The sequence below is a fragment of the Elephas maximus genome, chromosome 2, assembly GCF_024166365.1.
Source record: "Elephas maximus indicus isolate mEleMax1 chromosome 2, mEleMax1 primary haplotype, whole genome shotgun sequence".
Taxonomy (NCBI): domain Eukaryota; kingdom Metazoa; phylum Chordata; class Mammalia; order Proboscidea; family Elephantidae; genus Elephas; species Elephas maximus.
In genome coordinates, this window is record NC_064820.1 from 28713855 (window position 1) to 28732886 (window position 19032).

The following is a 19032-nucleotide window of genomic DNA, read 5'->3' on the forward strand; positions in this document are numbered from 1 at the left end:
GATGGTAATGGGCTTAACTGTTAAAACTTCTTTCAACACCACTTCTTTCAACATCACCAACATAGTACTTTAGTTGCATTGGAAATGCATCACTAAAATGATATCTTTGTTCTCTATCAAGGGTCAGAACAACAAATACCTTAAGGAGACAAGTAGATGACACAGGTCAGGTTTCAGGTGAAAAGTTATATCAAGAACTGGAGTAAATTGGAAAACTTATGCATACCCTACCCAAAATCATTCACATACAATTTAATTAAAACACCTGTGCTCACCGACGTTATGCGCACCATACAGAAGACTCTGGCATTTTTCATTGTATTAAATGTTTTAAATATAAATTCACAATCTTTATGTTTACTCCAACTCCCTTTCTTTTTATCTTAAGACAGAAGCATCATTACCTAATTGGGCTAGAAGTAGAATCTGGGTCTCTTGCCATTACAGTACCGATTATTGTGCCCACTTCAATATCTTCATGAACCTCAAACAAATAGGAGGATCTGCTAAAAACAGGAGGTTCGTCCGCATCTTCGATGGAGATTTTCACAATTGTTGTATCTTTAAATGGTCCAAGGTAATAAAAACGGGGGTCCACATGGGTATTTTCTGCCTCAACCTTCAAGGTGTAAAGTCTTCGGCTCTCATAGTCAAGTGGCTGCATAAGAGAATAGATCACCAAATTAGAGTGAGGGAAATAAGACTATATTGTCTCTTCAAGTAGAAGAATGATTTTTAAAGCCTGGCTGATTTTTGAATATCATGATTAAAATGGAATTTCTGTCAAGTTGAGCATTAACTATAAATAATAAAAAAGTATACAAGAAAATAATGTAATGTCCACATATCAGTTAGGAATAATTTTTTACATGTATTAGCAACTATATAATACTTCAGAATATAGGGAAATGAAACTTTGAACTTTGGAAAAAAACTGTAAAGAATATTAAAACCTACAACACAATGTCAACTCATTAAAAACAGATTGGTGGCTGAGGGAGCAGATCAGTGGGATGCAGACCCCAAATTCTCATAAAAAGACCAGACTTCATGGTCTGACTGAGACTAGAGGAATCCCAGCTATCATGATCCCCAAACCTTCTGTTGGCCCAGGACAGGAACCATTTCTGAAGACAACTCATCAGATATGGAAGGGACTGGACAATGGGATGGAGAGAGATGCTGATGAAGAGTGAGCTACTTGTATCAGGTGGACAGTTGAGGCTGTGTTGGCATCTCCTGTCTGGAGGAGAGATAGGAGGGTAGAGAGGGTTAGAAACTGGCAAAATTGTCACGAAAGGAGAGACTGGAAGGGCTGACTCATTAGGGGGAGAGTAAGTGGGAGTATGGAGTAAGGGGTATATAAGCTTATATGTGACAGACTGACTTGATTTGTAAATGTTCACTTAAAGCTCAATAAAAATTATTAAAAAAAAAAAAAGAGGAAAATATAAAAAAAACAGATTGGTGGAGTTTGTGTGTGTGTGTTTGTATGTATATGGGTGTATGTGTGTATGTGGGTGTGTGTGCACTGAGTTTTGGCTACTGCTAAATTTTTCTAAGCAAAAAATTCAGTTTTCTTTTTAAATCCACATTGTACTTCTATTCAGTTTGATAGAGTCGTGGTATTACATAAAATTTTGCAGAGTTATGTGAAACCTTTCAACAGTTATGTGAAACATCTAAGAATAGGAAAAACTTGGGTGAAGAGAAAAGACTTTTTTCTTTTTTTTTTTAAGCTATTAGGTAATTAGGTTACATTTGGCCACAGAAAAAAGAACTTAAATATATAGTTTAATCATCATAAGTAAAAAAATCAAGGCTCCCACTTCACACTCATTCTAAAAGGTATGCTTTGTTAACAGAAATAAGACTTGTTGAAAGAGATATCCTTATGCTTCTTTTGTATTCTGAGAATGAGCGGATCGTATTTTTATTGCTGTGTTACTTCCTTGTCATGAAAAATAAGAAGGAAGCTGCTTCCTCCTTGCTAATCACACTGTCCCTGTGGTAACAGTTGTATACCTTGAGCTTTGCAATAAAATCCTAGGATAGTTTTTTCTTTCTTTTTTGGTGATTAACCAGTATCTCACTGGTTACTTTATGCCAGTACAGTGCGCATCCCATTTCATTAATACCTAAATTTTAATGTGTCTTATTCTTTTCAGACTACCACGGTACCAACTCTACTATTTAAAACTGGTTACCTTTAAATGGTATCAATGAGCATATGCTAGCAGGAAAGTTTAATTTATATAGCAGACGGGAAAATGTGAACAATTAAATTATGTTCCAATTCAGGCTGTCTGTTTTTATTAGCAACTCTAATTATTGCTTCATACATCTGGAAAGATGGCATACTACTCTTTATGCCTCCAACTGGATATATTGCCATTATTAGGTATTTAATAGTTCTATTTTTAAGAAAACAGTGTTATTAGGGTGGTCTTTTTTTAAAAAAAAAAAATTTTTTTTTGGTTAACATGGTTCAGAAATATAATCACGCATCTCAGAAATATAATCACACATATATCAACTTGCCCTTGAAATTTTAAAAAATCTCATGTGCCATGTTTCAACCAAAAAAAATTTGGCCGACATTTCTAAAGAGCTCTTTGGTTTTCTTTCCCTCTTACTTATGCAAAACATGATTACATTTGATGATAGTGATATTTCTTGGTGGGTAGTGCATAACGAAAAATAGAGTAATGAAACCTATGAGTCATCCTTTGGTATCTGCAGGGAGATTAGTCCCAGGGCCCTTCACGATACCAAAATCCATGGATGCACAAGTCCCTTATATAAAATGGCATAGTATTTGCACATCATCCAGTATACTTTAAGCCATGTCTAGATTACTTACAATACCTTATACAATGTAAATGCTATGTAAATAATTGTTACATGGTACTGGTACTGCGTTGATTAGGGAATAATGCAAGACAAGAGGTGAACAATGCTCAAACAAAGAGTGCTAGAGAGAGCCTGAGGATCTTTGAAATGGCAGAAGGCTAGAGCAGGGGTTGCCTACCCATCACTTCTTTCATGTGAATTCAGTGTAGAGCTTGGTATGAGGTAAACTGAAGGTTTGCTTTTTGGAACTTTCTTTCCAAATATTTTTGATCCGCGGTTGGTTAAATACAAAGGTGCTGAGCCCATGGATATGGAGGGCAGACTGTACTCTCTAAATACACAGATACTGATTTATACTGATGCTATGTACCTTTTTCACGGTTATGATCCCTTCCTGTGTGTCCTTCTCAGTTATGATGTCAAACATATCAGTCCCGTCGCCATCAATAATTCGATATTCTACTTCAGCATTTTTCCCAGTGTCAGCATCAGTTGCTTTTACATTTCCAATGGCTGTGCCAACAGGGGAGGATTCAAGAACTCGAAGATGGATGGTGTCTGCAAAGAATAAAGGAGAGAATGTATATATAGAGAGAGATGGATAATTAGAGTAATTTCTCAATAGAATATTCAAAGGTAAATATGTATGTGAATGCATCATAAATCTTAAGGGTCAACTAAATTAATAAAAATTAATACATACAACTAATTATGGTTACGTTAAATTAAGGTCTAGGAAAAAAGTGACACTTTGGCGCTTTGGTCTGTGGATATTATTATAAATAGTGAATGCCTACCTCTTATAGCATTATGGAAAGCTGGCTTTTTAAAAAAGAGCAAGTTGTCTTTTTTTGCAATTGCACAAATAACTACAGACAAGTTTTAAGTGGAGATATGTATACGATCATAACAAATCGCATAATACAGAGTAAATATAACTACCATTTTCATTTTCCCGTATTTAGGTATTTACTACTCTTAGTTTATTTCCCCTGCACGATAAAATGTTACGCGATCCCATGAAATCAGTTATAGTGTGTAGGAACTCTATTTCTATTTGTGACAAGAGAAATAAAGGCTAGTCTGTGGGAGAAATATGAAGATGTCCTTCACACTGTCTATGTAAAAGCCCTAAATTCTGACAAACTCCCCTCCATTTGAGAGAAAAACAAGAAATTATCTAAGCTCCTGGTGCATGCACCTGGATGTGCTTCCAGCTGAACAACCTCCACTGCTAATGGGATTTATACTTTAGTACCTGGTCATAAACTACATATTACTGATGGATTAATCGACCTGAAGGACGCTTCTGATGATAGCACCTTCTAACCCATAAACCTTAAGTAATTCTCCTTAATATACATAATAAAGCCCAGAGCTCTTAGCCAGCTGTGCTCTTGCCCCAGTATATCTTCCCTAATGTATTCTCCCGTTAGTCAGTTCCATGAAATAGTTACACTAAATTGGACTTTTCAGAGATTTCTGGTCAAAACTTAATTTCCTACACCTCTCTCTCTCTGTTGTTGCATGCTATTTTCCTCACATAAAATTCTTTCCCCACTACCCTCACATGGTCATTGTGAAGTTTATCAAGTCTGAGACAATGGCACCTACAACCATTCAATTTTGGAAGTCATTTCCTAGGAGATACTGTTAAGGCTTGTATTTCTTCCCACTCCAGTTGGTTTATTACCCTATACTGTTGATTCTCTTTTCTGTTTTTCTCTCCATCTATCTCTGGTAACACACTGTTGAATGCAATTCTCAACTCGTTCCTTGGCTCCTGTCATCTGGATCTTTGCCTTTGATATTTCTTAGCTTTAGAAGACCTTTCCACTGAATATTCAGATGGCTTGCTCACTTCTATTCCTTCAGGTGTCTGCTTGCATTAGTTTCCCAGGTCTGCTGTACCAAAATTGCACAAACGGGGGATTGTAAGAACTGGAAATTTACTGTCTCACAGTTCTGGAGACTAGAAGTTCAAATCAACGTGTTGGTCTGGGTCGTGCTTCCTCTGAGATATCCAGAGGAAGACTTTTTCTTGTCTCTTTCCGATTCTAGTAGACCCACATATAGGTGCATCTTCACATGGACTTCCTCCATTTGTCTGTCTTTCTGTATCTCTTCCCTTTTTATAGGACACAATTCAGACTGGATTAGAACCCACACTACTCCAATATGACCTCATGTTAACTGATAACATTTTCAAAGACCCAATTTTTAAAGAAGATCTGGTTCACAGATATCAGGTGTTAGGACTTCAAGATTTCTTTTTAAGGGATATAGTTCAATCCATAACAGGGTTAATTGTAATCTCAGAAGTGTGACAACGACCTTATTGAATATAGGAGCCCTGGCGGTGCAGTGGTTAAGTGTTTGGCTGCTAACCAAAAGGTCAGCAGTTTGAATCCAATAACTGCTCCTTGGAAACTCTATGAGATAGTTCTACTCTATCCTATAGGGTCAGAGTATTCTGCCGTCAGAATAGACTTGATGGCAGTGGGTCTGGTTTTTTATTTTTGTGTATTGAATATGACCTTACTGAAAATAAGGTAATAATTCTTCATACCACTTATTTGTTTGTATGTAGCACAAGGATGCAATACGAAAGAGAGGCTTTGTATTTTTTTTTTTTTTCTTACCATTACAGTGTCATTGAATGTATTGTTATTGTTAGTTGCCCTCTTGTTGACTCCAACTTATGGCGACCTTATGTACAACAGAATGAAACACTGCCTGGTCCTAAGCCATCCTCATAACTGGTGCTACTTTTGAGGCCCTTGTTGCAGCCACTGTGTCAATCAGCCTCATTGAGGGTCTTCCTCTTTTTCACTTACTCTCTACTTTACCAAGCACAATGTCCTTCTTCAGGGACTGGTCCCTCCTGATGACGTGTGCAAAGTACGTGAGACATCCTTGCTTCTAAGGAGTATCCTGGCTGTACTTCTTCCAAGACAGATTTCTACATGCTTCTGGCAGTCCATGGTACATTCAATATTCCTCACCAACATCATAATTCAAAGGCATCAATTCTTTTCAGTCTTCCTTATTCATTGTCGAACTTTTCCATGCATATGAGGTAACTGAAAATACCATGGCTCTACACGTTAGTTCTCAAAGTGACTTTTGTTTGTTTGTTTGTTTTAGCACTTCGAAGAGGTCTTTTGCGACAGATCTGCCTAAAGCAATCTGTCATTTGATTTCTCGACTGCAGCTTCCATGGGCATTGATTGTGAATTAAAGTAAAATGAAATCCTTGACAACTTCAATCTTTTCTCCATTTATCATGATGTAGCTTATTGGTCCAATTGTGAGGATTTGGGTCTTCTTCATGTTGTGAACCCATAGTGAAGGCTGTAGTCTTTGATATTTATCAGTAAGTGCTTTAAGTCCTCTTCACCTTCAGCAAGCAAGGTTATGTCATCTCAATATTACATGTTGTTAATGAGCCTTCCTCCAATCCTGATGCTGTGTTCTTCTTCACATAGTTCAGCTTCTTGGATTATTTACCAGAACATACAGGTTAATTAAGTATGGTGAAAGGATACGACCCTAATGCACAACTTTCTTGATTTTAAAACAGGCAGTATCCCCTTTTATGTTCGAGCCACTGCCTCTTGGTCTATGTACAGGTTCCACGTGAGCACAAGCAACTGTTTTGGAATTCCCATTCTTCACTTGGATCTTTTCCTACAACACCATCAGTTCTTGATCATAGGCTACCTACTGAAATGGTTGAACACTGAAAATTCTTTTTGGTACAGTGACTCTGTGTATGCCTTCCATATTCTTTTGATGCTTCCTGTGTTGTTCAAAATTTTCTTATGGAATTCTTCAATATTGCAACCCAAGCCTTTAATTTTCTTTTCAGTTCTTTCAGATAGATAAATGCTGAGCATGTTCTTCCCTTTTGCTTTTCTATCTCCAGATCTCTGCACATTTCATTATAATACTTTGTCTTCTCAAACAGCCCTTTGTAATCTCTTCAGCTTGCTTATGTCTTCATTTCTTCCGTTGGCTTTAGCTACTTTACTTTCAAGAGCAAGTTTCAGTCTCTTCTGACATCCATTTTAGTCTTTTCTTTCCTTCCTGTTTTTTTAATGACATTTTGCTTTCTTCAAGTAAGATGTCCTTGATGTCATCCCATAATTCATCTGGTTTTCCATCATTATTGATCAATGCATCAAATCTATTCCAGGGTGTGGCAGGAGGATCAAACTGCTGACCTTTTGGTTAGCAGCCATAGCTCTTAACCACTGCACCACCAGGGCTCCATTCTAAGTGTAGAAGCCACTAAATAACCTGCTGCAGTTGAGTTGATTCTGACTTACAGCGACCCTATAGGACAGGGTAGAACTGCCCCATAAAATTTCCAACGCTGTAGTCTTTATGGAAGCAGACTGTCACATCTTTCTCCTGTAGAGAGACTGGTGGGACTGATATCATCTCCTAGTGGACCAAGCTGAAACCGCAGAAGGCATCAGAACAGTTGCAATTTGACACTGAGGAAGAGTATGAAGACTCCAGTGCGAATGTTGTGAATAAGAAGACTTAGGAGGATATGAAAAGAAAAAGACTGCTCTAGTGTTCCGATCTTTCTTAGCTATTGGGTATTTACAGCCTTCTGGAGATTGTTTTCTTCTGCTTCTCTCCATTAAATGCTCCAAAGGACTGTTTGCTACAGAGTCCTGTGGCCTAGCGTGGATCTTGTAAAAACAAGACATGCTGGCAGATTGCAGGGTTTTATCTTTGTTTTATATTAAAAATGATTCCACAGGAAAAAAAAAATAATAAAAATAAAAAGTGTTTGACTGTGCCACCAGGGCTCCTTAGCCACTAAATAGATATTTGTAAATTGAACAAACGGAAGCATCCCAACTAATCTATGAGCAAAATCCAATCCATTCTCAGTTGCTTTCAGTCTGTATTGCATCCATATTTCCTTTTTTTGAAAACATTAGTCTTATCAAGAATTGTTCAGAGCTCCAAAACTCTTCAATGGTTCCCGTTGTACTAAAGAAAAGTTAAAACATTCTTAGGATGGCTCTATAATTTGGCTTCTTTTTGCTGTCATTCTTTCCTTTTAATAATGCACTCTGATCCCATTGATCTTGTGTTTATCAACATGCCAAGATATATCTTACCTCAATATTTAATAGACATTTTCTCCCTACAACAAAGTGTTCCTGCAGTTCTTTGCCTGCCAAACTCTTCCCCTTCCTCCTGATACAGATCTACTTCCCCATGTTGCTAGCACAGAACATCAGTAACCCCAGCCCAGTAAATGCAAGAACTTCTTAAAGGAAACACACTGTAAGGTATCATAAAACTCGCACCTCAATCAATTGATTTATCATACTGTAGCAAAAGTAACACTTCTAAAATATTATATTAACTCTCTACTTAAAGCACTTCAAGGACTTTTTATTGATGCTAAGGTACGTTCTTAATTTCACTTGTTTTATAAAGCTTTATACAATCTGGTTTCTACTAACATCTTCAGCATCATTATAGCCTGTTTTCCAACCTAAAGCCTATGTGAAAACCAGTCACGCTAATGTTTTCTGAAGAAGTGGTCTGTCAAGTGTACAAAAATAAATGAATAGATAACAAAACAAATACAAATAACATGAATGGTTTAATTGACATGTATATAAAACCTGTATGCACCATCTAGAGGAAACAGATTCTTTTCAAGCATGAATGAAGGACTTAAAGCAGTAAATAAATACATTTTTATAAATGCATCTACTACATTCTCTGACCATGTTACAATTTAATTAACCCCTAATTCCTCATAAACTTGAAAATTTACAAATAAACTTCTATATAACTCATGGTTCAAATAAGGTAACACCTTTGGGAACAAAAAGAAAGAAAAACAAACAAACCTAGAATTGAAAAAATAAAGACAGAAAGAAAGAAAATCACCCTGTGTAGTGCAGGAAAAATTACACTATTTAGAGAAAGTAGTATATAACTTCATATGCTTGTACACAAAGAAAGGCAAGCTTAAACTTAATGAGCTAAGAATTAAACATATGAAACTAAAAAAGAATAATATAATAAGCCCCACACAAAAGAAATGTGAAATAATACATAGAAAAGTAGAAACTGATGAACTAGAAAATAAACGTACAAAAAAAAAAGATAAAAATGTCAAAAGTTGGTTCTTTGGAAACACAAACATCTATCTGGCAAGACTAAGGAAAAGCGAGAAAAGGAAAAACATATTATTAAGAATAAAAAAAAGAATACAACTGCTGACAATATAGAAATCTATGGCATGCTTGATTATACACAGCAGCATAAAAGATCAAATTTTTACACAGAGAATAGCATAGTATTTAAAACAATTGCCCTTTAATTTTTTTGGTTTCTATTTAGACAGTTAACTTAGATTTAGCAGGTGAGGGAGAATGCTCTCGGAACCAAAAGACAGACAAAGAGGCTGTCAATGGTGGATGTAAAAGAAACTTCATAATATTTAAACTTACAAACATAAGCAATAGAGAACCTGAAGAAAAGGAGATGAAATTATATTTGGAGGAGAATATACAGTGGCATAACAAAGTAATGGTTTAAAGTCATTGTCTGTGATAAAGAATTGAAGGTGAGAATGAATAGAAGGCATGGTAGCTTTTATTTTATTTATTTATTTACTATTTGTGTATTTAATATCTTGATGCAAATTATTTTCAAAGTAAATAAATGAAAAACTGTCCTGCCGATATTAGAATTTATCAGGTTATGCTAAAAAAAAGTCTCAATACCACGGAGTCTTTTTTCAACACAGAAAAAAAAGAAAATAAGTTTCTTTTTTTCATTAATTTTACTGTCACATAGATTTCACTGTGGGTATTGTCTCTGGGAATTTGTTCTCCCACTTTTTATTTTTAGCTTGGGGTTCTTTGAGATCACTTGATTCATATTCTTAGGCACATACTTAAATTCTGAAAATTTCTCTGCTTTGATCTTGTCTTAATAGTCCTGGTCAAGAATCCAAAACTATTTATCATTTCATTTCTTGATTGGTTCAGAGACAATACTTATTACAAACCACATTTAATTTTGATTACAGTTTGAGTTATTCATGTTATTTTTTAGTACTTTTTGATACCTATACAGGAAAGGGATTATGCTTCATTAGTTCATATTATAATGAGCCTACATTTTGTAATTTTATTGATTATATCTATACATATGTATATGGTATACAGATAGACAGATTATAACTATATATATAGTTATTATTATTAAAAAAAAATATTATTAGCTCCCATCAAATCCACTCTGACTCATGGCAACCCCATGTACAACAGAACAAAACATTGCCCTGGTCTTGCATCATCTTTCCAGTTATTGGCATGTTTGAGTCCACCATTGTATCTATTGTGCCAATCTATCTCAACTAGGGTCTCCCTTGCATTTGCTGACCCTATGTTTTACCAATATGATGTCCTACCCTAGCGAGTGGTTCCTCCTAATTACATGTACCAAGCAAGCAAGTCTTTTGTGATCCAGAAGGCTTTCGTTGTCTGTTTTTGGAAGTAGCTTGCCAGGCCTTTCTTCCTGGTCTGTCAGAGTCTAGAATATCTGCTGAAACATGTCTATCATGGGTGATCTGCTGGTATTTGAAATACTGATTGCACTGGTAGCAAAGCTTCCAGCAAGCCACTAAAGAGTATGACAAAACTGATAGATGGATGAGGATATGTATAATATAGTGTAATATGATATATGAGATACTGTTGGTATAATATCATAATTTCTCCTTCAGTTATTTGTTGCTTTATATAAAAATATATCTGAATGTATGTATATACACAATTATTTATATTTTTCTGAAAGAATAATAAAAGGTTTTCTGGACATTCAAGAAAAGCCATAATTACAACTGGGCCCCATTCATTAAAATACAGTAGATTTAGTTCTTACGGCAACAAATACAAAGAGCTATTCTGTATATATATGTTGTAGGGCCAAATGAAGAAATAGAAGATTTTTATCAGCTGCTTCAGTCTGAAAATGATTGAACATGCAATCAAGATGCATTGATAATTATTGGCTGTTGGATTGCAAAGCTGGAAACAAAGAAGAATCAGTACTTGGAAAATATGGCCTTGGTGATAGAAACAATGCCAGAGATCGAATGATAGAATTTTGCAAGACCAATGACTTCTTCACTGCAAATACCTTCTTTCACCAACATAAACGGTGACTATACACATGGACCTCACCAGATGGAACACAAAGAAATCAAATTGACTACACCTGTGGAAAGAGATGATGGAAAAGCTCAATATCATCAGTCAGAACAAGGCCAGGGATCAACTGTGGAACAGACCATCAAATGCTTATATGCAAGTTCAAGCTGAAACTGAAGACAATCAGAGCAAGTCCACAAGAGCCAAAATATGACCTTGAGTACATCCCACCTGAATTCAGAGACCATCTGAAGAATAGATTTGACCCATTGAAACTAGCGACCGAAGACCAGACGAGTTGTGGAATGACATCATCCATGAAGAAAGCAAGAGGTCATTGAAAAGAGAGGAAAGAAAGAAAAGGCCAAGATGGATGTCAGAAAAAACTCAGAAACTTGCTCTCAAACGTCAGGCAGCTAAAGCAAAAGGAAGAATTGATGAAGTCAAAGAACTGGACAGAAGATTTCAAAGGGTGGCTCAAGAAGACAAAGTAAAGTGTTATAATGACATGTGCAAAGAGCTGAAGATAGAAAACCAAAAGGGAAGAACAGGCTTGGTGTTTCTCAAGCTGAAAGAACTGAAGAAAAAATTCAATTCTCGAGTTGCAATACTGAAGGATTTTATGGGGAAAATATTAAATGACGCAGGAAGCATCAAAAGAAGATGGAAGGAATACACAGTCATTATACCAAAAAGAATTAATCGATGTTCAACCATTTCAAGAGGTGGCATATGATCAGGAACCGATGGTACTGAAGGAAGAAGTCCAAGCTGCTCTGAAGGCATTGGCAAAAAACAAGGCTCCAGGAATTGATGGAATATCAATTGAGCTATTTCAACAAACAGATGCAGCGCTGGAGGTGCTCACTCATCTATGCCAAGAAATATGGAAGACAGCTTCCTGCCCAACTGACTGGAAGAGATCCAAATTTATGCCTATTCCCAAGAAAGGTGATCCAACCGAATGTGGAAATTATAGAACAATATCATTAATATCGCACACAAGCAAAATTTTGCTGAAGATGATTCAAAAATGGCTGCAGCAGAATGTCAACAGGGAACTGCCAGAAATTCAGGCTGGTTTCAGAAGAGGACATGGATCCAGGGGTATCATTGCTGATGTCAGGTGGATCCTGGTTGAAAGCAGAGAATACCAGGAGGATGTTTACCTGTGTTTTATTGACTATATAAAGGCATTCGACAGTGTGGATCATAACAAATTATGGATAACATTGCAAAGAATGGGAATTCCAGAACACTTAATTGTGCTCATGAGGAACCTTTACATAGATCAAGAGGCAGTTGTTTGGACAGAACAAGGGGATACTGATTGGTTTAAAGTCAGGAAAGGTGTGTGTCAGGGTTGTATTATTTCACCATGTCTATTCAATCTGTATGCTGAGCAAATAATCTGAGAAGCTGGACTATATAAAGAAGAAGGGGGCATCAGGATTGGAGGAAGACTCATTAACAACCTGCATTATGCAGATGACACAACCTTGCTTGCTGAAAATGAAGAGGACTTGAAGATCAAAGACAACAGCCCTCTGTGTGGATTGCACCTCAACATAAAGAAAACAAAAATCCTCAAAACTGGACCAATGAGCAACATCATGACAAATGGAGGAAAGATTGAAGTTGTCAAGGATTTCATTTTACTTGGATCCACAATCAACAGCCATGGAAGCAGCTGTCAAGAAATCAGAAGACACTTTGCATCGGGTAAATCTGCTGCAAAGGACCTCTTCAAAGTGTTGAAGAGCAAAGATGTCACCTTGAAGGCTAAGGTGCGCCTGACCCAAATGATGGTATTTTCAATCATATCATATGCATGTGAAAGCTGGACAATGAATAAGGAAGACCAGATAATTGACTTCTTTGAATTGTGGTGTTGGTGAAGAATACTGAATATACCATGGACTGCCAAAAGAACAAACAAATCTGTCTTAGAAGTGCAGCCAGAATGCTCCTCAGAGGCAAGGATGGCAAACTGTGTCTTACATACTTTGGACATGTCAGAAGGGATCAGTCCCTGGAGAAGGACATCATGCTTGGCAGAGTACAGGGTCAGTGGAAAAGAGGAAGACCTTCAATGAGGTGGACTGACACAGTGGCTGCAGCAATGAGCTGAAGCATAACAATGACTATCGTCAGGACTGGGCAGTGTTTCATTCCATTGTGCATAGGGTGGCTATGAGTCAAAACTGACTCAATGGCACCTAAGAACAACAACAATATATGCATATATGACTTCTCTGATTATATGACACATTTTGTAGTTAATTCATTCAAGACGTTTATTTAGTGCCTTACATAACATAATTTGAAAAAAAACTTTCTCTGGAATTATGTTCATGACTGGAAAAAATCAGGGTATAAGAAATAATGTGTCTATTTCAATTTTTTTTAAAAAGGCATGTCTATATTTTAAAGGTATAAAAAAAACTATTCATTTATACTGTTTCATTTATTTCCAGATTAGTCTGTTGAACACAAGTATCTGAGTTTGTCAAGCAAACTGAAAATACATTGAGAGCTGGCATGTCTCCTTCCACGGCTGTTTACCATGAAGAGAAAACAGCAGGAGGGAATCCAGGAAGGTGGCATAGATTTTTATGCTGACACTGACAGAGGCAAAGTGGAGCCTGTCACCCACCTTCGGTTTCATCCCTTTTTAAAGACATCTATTTGCATGCTGCTTATTTTGTATCCTACAGTTGATGGAGCTTTAATTATGCAGTGCGCTTTCCCATCAATTCTAATTTATAGTTGTTTTAAGTTCATTCCCAGGTGTCAGATTGAATCATCTGCTTCTCTTTTAATGTCTCGACCTGATAAATGTTTCTTCGTGGTGAATATATTCTTAGTGTGATTATCCACTTAGGAGCAAAGGCATGAATGCAAAGAGGAGAGAGGTAATTGGCTATTGGTTTACCACATACACAAAGTTGTACTAAGCAAGTAAAAGTCTAGGGTGCGGTAATACAAAGAAGGCTTCCCTAGGGCTGGGTAAAACACATGGCCACTTCAAGATGTACATTTTGAGGCTGTTATTGACAGCCATGCACAACATCTGAACTTCCTGTTATTAAAGATTTCACACAAGGTTGACATATTGCCGTATCTTCAGCATTCAAGACTGAAATATTCCAGGGCATTTGTGGTACTAAAATTTTGATCAATAGCACCTTTGCACTTGAATATTAAAAACATGGCAGGTTTGTGCACTAGAATTAAAAATAATTGACAGCTCAATGTAAGTAGGAGAACTTGAAGGACAGACATAAAATAGGCAAAGTAAGAGATGTGACAGGGTGAGTTCTGTTAGGAAGAGAAGAAGAGAGGCAGAACACCAGGGCACCGGGGGCACACTGGTTACCTTCAGATCTGTGCTTGGCAAAAATATCTGCTGTTTTGTTTTGTTTTTGATAAAAAACAAGGTTCAAAGATATGTAATTTGTCATTATTCTTTATTTCCTGCTGTTATTTCCATTCACATTTACATAAGAACTCTCTACATTTCCAGACTTCAGACAGAAAAGCCCCACATCTACGAACCAACAGAATAATCTACCATTAGTTTTATTTTTTTATTTGCTTTGTCTGCAATCTTATTGTAACATCTCTACACTGCATAATAATTGCAAATAATACTTGCTTCAAGAAAAACTACACAATTATGCATGTTTATAAACCATTCCATGGTATAATGTTTTAAAGATATTTTTTAATGAGTTTAACAGGAAGAAATTAAAAACAAGTTAAAGCTCCTTGGAGGAAACAGCAGAGTAGTTAAGGAAATTATACAATGCTAAATGGGCGTTTAGGAAAAAGGAGAGGAGAACTGAAAGTCACACCAGAGACTGACAAACTATTGAGGCTTTGGAATTGAAGATGTTTACCACAGGAAAGACAGAAAGCTAAAGTTGTGAGCACTGGAGACCTGATCACTAACTTAGCTTTGAGCATTTAAGCTAAATTAGACCAAAACAAGATGCTACAGGATGGCTTAGTTTCCTGTTTGTGTCATTGAGGAAAGAACACGGCAAAGCTTTTAGAGAGCCACCATTGATCCCCAGTGACCAGGGAATCCATTGTGCTACATTTCTTTGAAATTGTCTCCAAGTAAATTGGCACTCTAAAAAAAGCATACAATTGGGATGTGTAGAAACACCAAGGTATATAGAACCGGGAGTGGTTAAGAAAAACTTTAAATTAGTCATTCACAAGCATATCACATTGTACCATGTACTCAGTTTCTTTACAATGTGTCTCACCTGAAATTTTAGGCAGACACTAAACTCTGTACTGGTGGTTAATTGAGTCTAAATATATTTCTATAGCTAGTTTTATATCTATCTATTTCTACATCTACCTAGGGATGTAGTCCAAGTTTATTCTAGAGGATAGTATAATACACAGAGACTTTGTAATATCTTTATGCAAAATGCCTAGTAGTTTAAGACAACTTTCCACTGGAAAAAATGCAGAGTTCCAAGTGGCCTTTTGCATAATTTTTAAGTAATTTATTTGTCTTAGACTATTATATATTTTATCACATTTGGGAAATTGTATATTTCCTCAGGTCTTTCACTCTAAAAGTAATCAAAACCTTATGGATCACAACAGAACATTGTCCAGCTGAATTACTTTGGACTCATCATCAAGAGGAATCAATTGCTGGAGGAGGACATCATGTTTAATAAAGTAGAGGGCCACTGAGGGCAAGAGGGAACCTCCGTGACATGGATTGGATGGATTGGCACAATAGTCACAATTGACTTGGATATGCCTACAAACATGAATATGATGCAGAACCAGGTAACATTTTGTTCTGTTGTACACGGGGTCACCATGAGTCAGAGGCAGCTAGACCACAGCTATCTATCTAGTTTTCTATGACTCTAAACATTTAGTCTACTTGAGACCATATGTGTACATTTTTACAACTGCACCTCAGACCTACATAGTTCACCATTTACTAGATATTTACAACCCACTGTCTTTCTACAGGAGCTGTGGTCACACAGTGGTTATGTTCAGTTGCTAACCAAAAGGTAGACAGTTCGAATCCACCTGCCATTCTTTGGGAACGCTGTGGGGAAGTACTACTCTGTGCTATAGGTCCCTGTGAGTTGGAATCAATTTGACGGCAATGGGTGTGCTTTTTGATTTGGTCTTTCCACAGCCATCTCAATTCAAAATATCCAAATCAAACAGAACTTCCTGTCTCTGTCTTCAAACAAATTCTTCTGTCAAAAGCTAAAAAATATTCTTTACACTTCTTTTCCCTCAAACCTTTTATGGAACTAATTATCACGTCCATCGGATCACACTTAGATTCATCTCAATTCCCACTGCTCATCTCCATCTTCAGCATTAGCTCAGATTCACGTCAGTGATTATTCTCCCTATCCAAGCAGTATGCTCCATTGCTCCCAGAATAAGTAATCAAAACGAAGACCTGAGACTAAAAAAATGATCTCTTAGATAATATATGTGGCATTTTATATTTGTATCCATCCCCTTAATGATGTTAACACTGCCTGTAGCTTCATGCTCATCTCTCACAACCCCTGCTTTGGAGCCTTGGGTTCAGCCATATCAAATTACACACGTTTACACATTTAACCGAATGCTACTTTGTTCATTCTGCTTCCCCACCAAAGTGCTCTCCAGCAATATGTCACTTCTTTTCTTGCCTGAAAAACTCTTATATATTTTAGATGTGGCTTTAAATAATTTCTTCTCACCTGATCCCTTTATATCTGAAAGAGCTTATCAATTTATAACTTTATGATTTGAGCTTTATTGACAAGGATAGCACTAATTTCATTGTATCACTCTCCAGTTATATGTATATGTTTGTGTGTGTGTATGTGTGTGCATACAAACATAAACTCTACCCGTATAAGAAAGAAAACAAGAAAATGAGTGAGTGACAATGAGTGTGAGAGAAAACACAATGTGACAAAGTAAACGTGTGTATGTGCACAAGAGTGTTGTGTCTATGCATCCAATCAAAACTCTATTTGTGGAGATAACCTGTATCTTACTTATTAATTTAAGATTGTTATAATTTATTATTATTTCCTAGCATAGTTCTTTGGTCAAAGCAGGACTTCTTTTAATTAATAAATCAAGGAATGATTTATTTCTTTGCAATTTTTACAAACTGTAGGCAAGGGAACCATGAAAGGAAAAATCTTACAAATGTTTGGCAGTGTTATGGTAGTCAATTAAAAACCATAGCTATATTTAGCCTGTATGAATTGTAGGCTGGTGCTTTTGAATAAAAAGAATATTCATTTTATTCTAGATAATAAAAACGGGAAAATGAGACATTTTTAATTCCATTCCCTTCTTTCTCATGCTAAAGCATCTTCCTTGAGACCTACTTGGCAGTCGCTCTAGTTGAAATGTGCTTGATAATATAAAAATATGCAGATCAGCCTGGGGCATACATTACCTTGGGATCCCCAGTAGAGGAGAGGTTGACTCTATTTACAAAGTGAAAATCAGCACTTATTAAATCAAATCTCTCTTGTACTAGGCAGGGATTATGGTGCTCTCATAGCTCACTGAATGTACGTGTCTTAAATCCCTATGTACATTATATAGACATTTCCTTGAAAGACCTTATCTCATGAAAACTTGTTTGCTTATCTACCCAAGCAATATAAGGACCCCAACAAAAAAAATCTTTCATGTTTGATCACTGTCGTTGTTATTATTGTGTGCCATCAAGTGGATTCCAACTCATAGCGGCCCTATAGGACAGAGTAGAACTGCCCCACAGAGTTTCCAAGGAGCACACCTAGTGGATTCAAACTGCCAACCTTTTGGTTAGCAGCCACAGCTCTTAACCACTATACCACCAGGGCTTCCACGGTGTGTGTGTGTATATATATATATATATATTAAAAAAAATGCTGCCATTGAGTTGATTTTGACTCATAATGACCCTATAAGACAGAGTAGAACTGCCCCATAGAGTTTCCAAGGAGCCCCCGGTAGATTTGAATGGCTGAAGTTTGGGTTAGCAGCCACAGTTCTTAACCGCTATGCCACCAGGGTTGCCCATATATATATATGTATGTGTGTATATTTCTATATATATACGGATTATTGAGAATTTACTGCCCCATTTATATTTTTGTTGTTGTTATTATGTGCCTTCCAGTCAGTTCCGACTACTAGGGACCCTATGTACAATAGAACAAAACAGTGCCCAGTCCTGAGCCATCCTCACAATCATTGCTGTGCCTGAACCCACTCTTGAAGCCACTGTGTCATTCCACCTCTTTGAGAGCTTTCTTCTTTTTCGCAGACCCTCCACTTTACCAAGGATGATACCCTTCTCCAAGGACTGATCCCTCCTGATGACATGTGCAAAGTATGTGAGACAAAGTCTGATCATCCTTGCTTCTAAGGAGCATTCTGGTTGTACTTCTTTCAAGACAGATTTGTTTGTTTTTCTGACCATCCATGGTATATTCAATATTCTTCTCCAACATCATAATTCAAATGCATCAATTCTTCTTAAGTCTTCCTTATTCAAGGTCCAGCTTTCACATGTGTATGAGGTGATTGAAAATACCATGACTTGGGTCAGGCACACTTTATTCTTATAAGCGACATCTTTGCTTTTTAACATTTTAAAGTGGTCTTCTGCATATTTGCCCAATGCAATGCACTGTTTAATTTCTTGACTGCTGCTTTTGTGTGCATTGATTGTGAATCCAATTAAAATTAAATCCTTGACAACTTCAATATTTTCTGTTTTTCACGATGTTGCTCATTGGTCCAGTTGTGCGGATTTTTGTTTTCTCTATGTTGAGGTGTAATCCATACTGAAGGCTGTGTTCTTTGATCTCCATCAGCAAGTGCATCAAGTCCTCTTTATTTTCAGCGAGCCAGATTGTGTGATCTGCATATCTCAGGCTGATAATGAGTCTTCCTCAGGTCCTAA

General features: G+C 36.7%; 1 protein-coding gene across 4 annotated transcripts in view; it reads right to left on the minus strand.

Annotated features, from left to right (window-relative positions):
* The window catches only part of CDH10 (cadherin 10), a 143804-nt gene that overhangs the window by 35576 nt on the left and 89196 nt on the right, over positions 1–19032 (minus strand). For all 4 annotated transcript variants that reach the window (XM_049861603.1, XM_049861593.1, XM_049861583.1 and 1 more), the window contains 2 exons: positions 3224–3411; positions 405–658 (listed from right to left, as the gene is read on the minus strand). In XM_049861603.1, coding sequence (XP_049717560.1) covers positions 405–658; positions 3224–3411 — 442 coding nt within the window. The remainder of the gene's footprint in view (positions 1–404; positions 659–3223; positions 3412–19032) is intronic.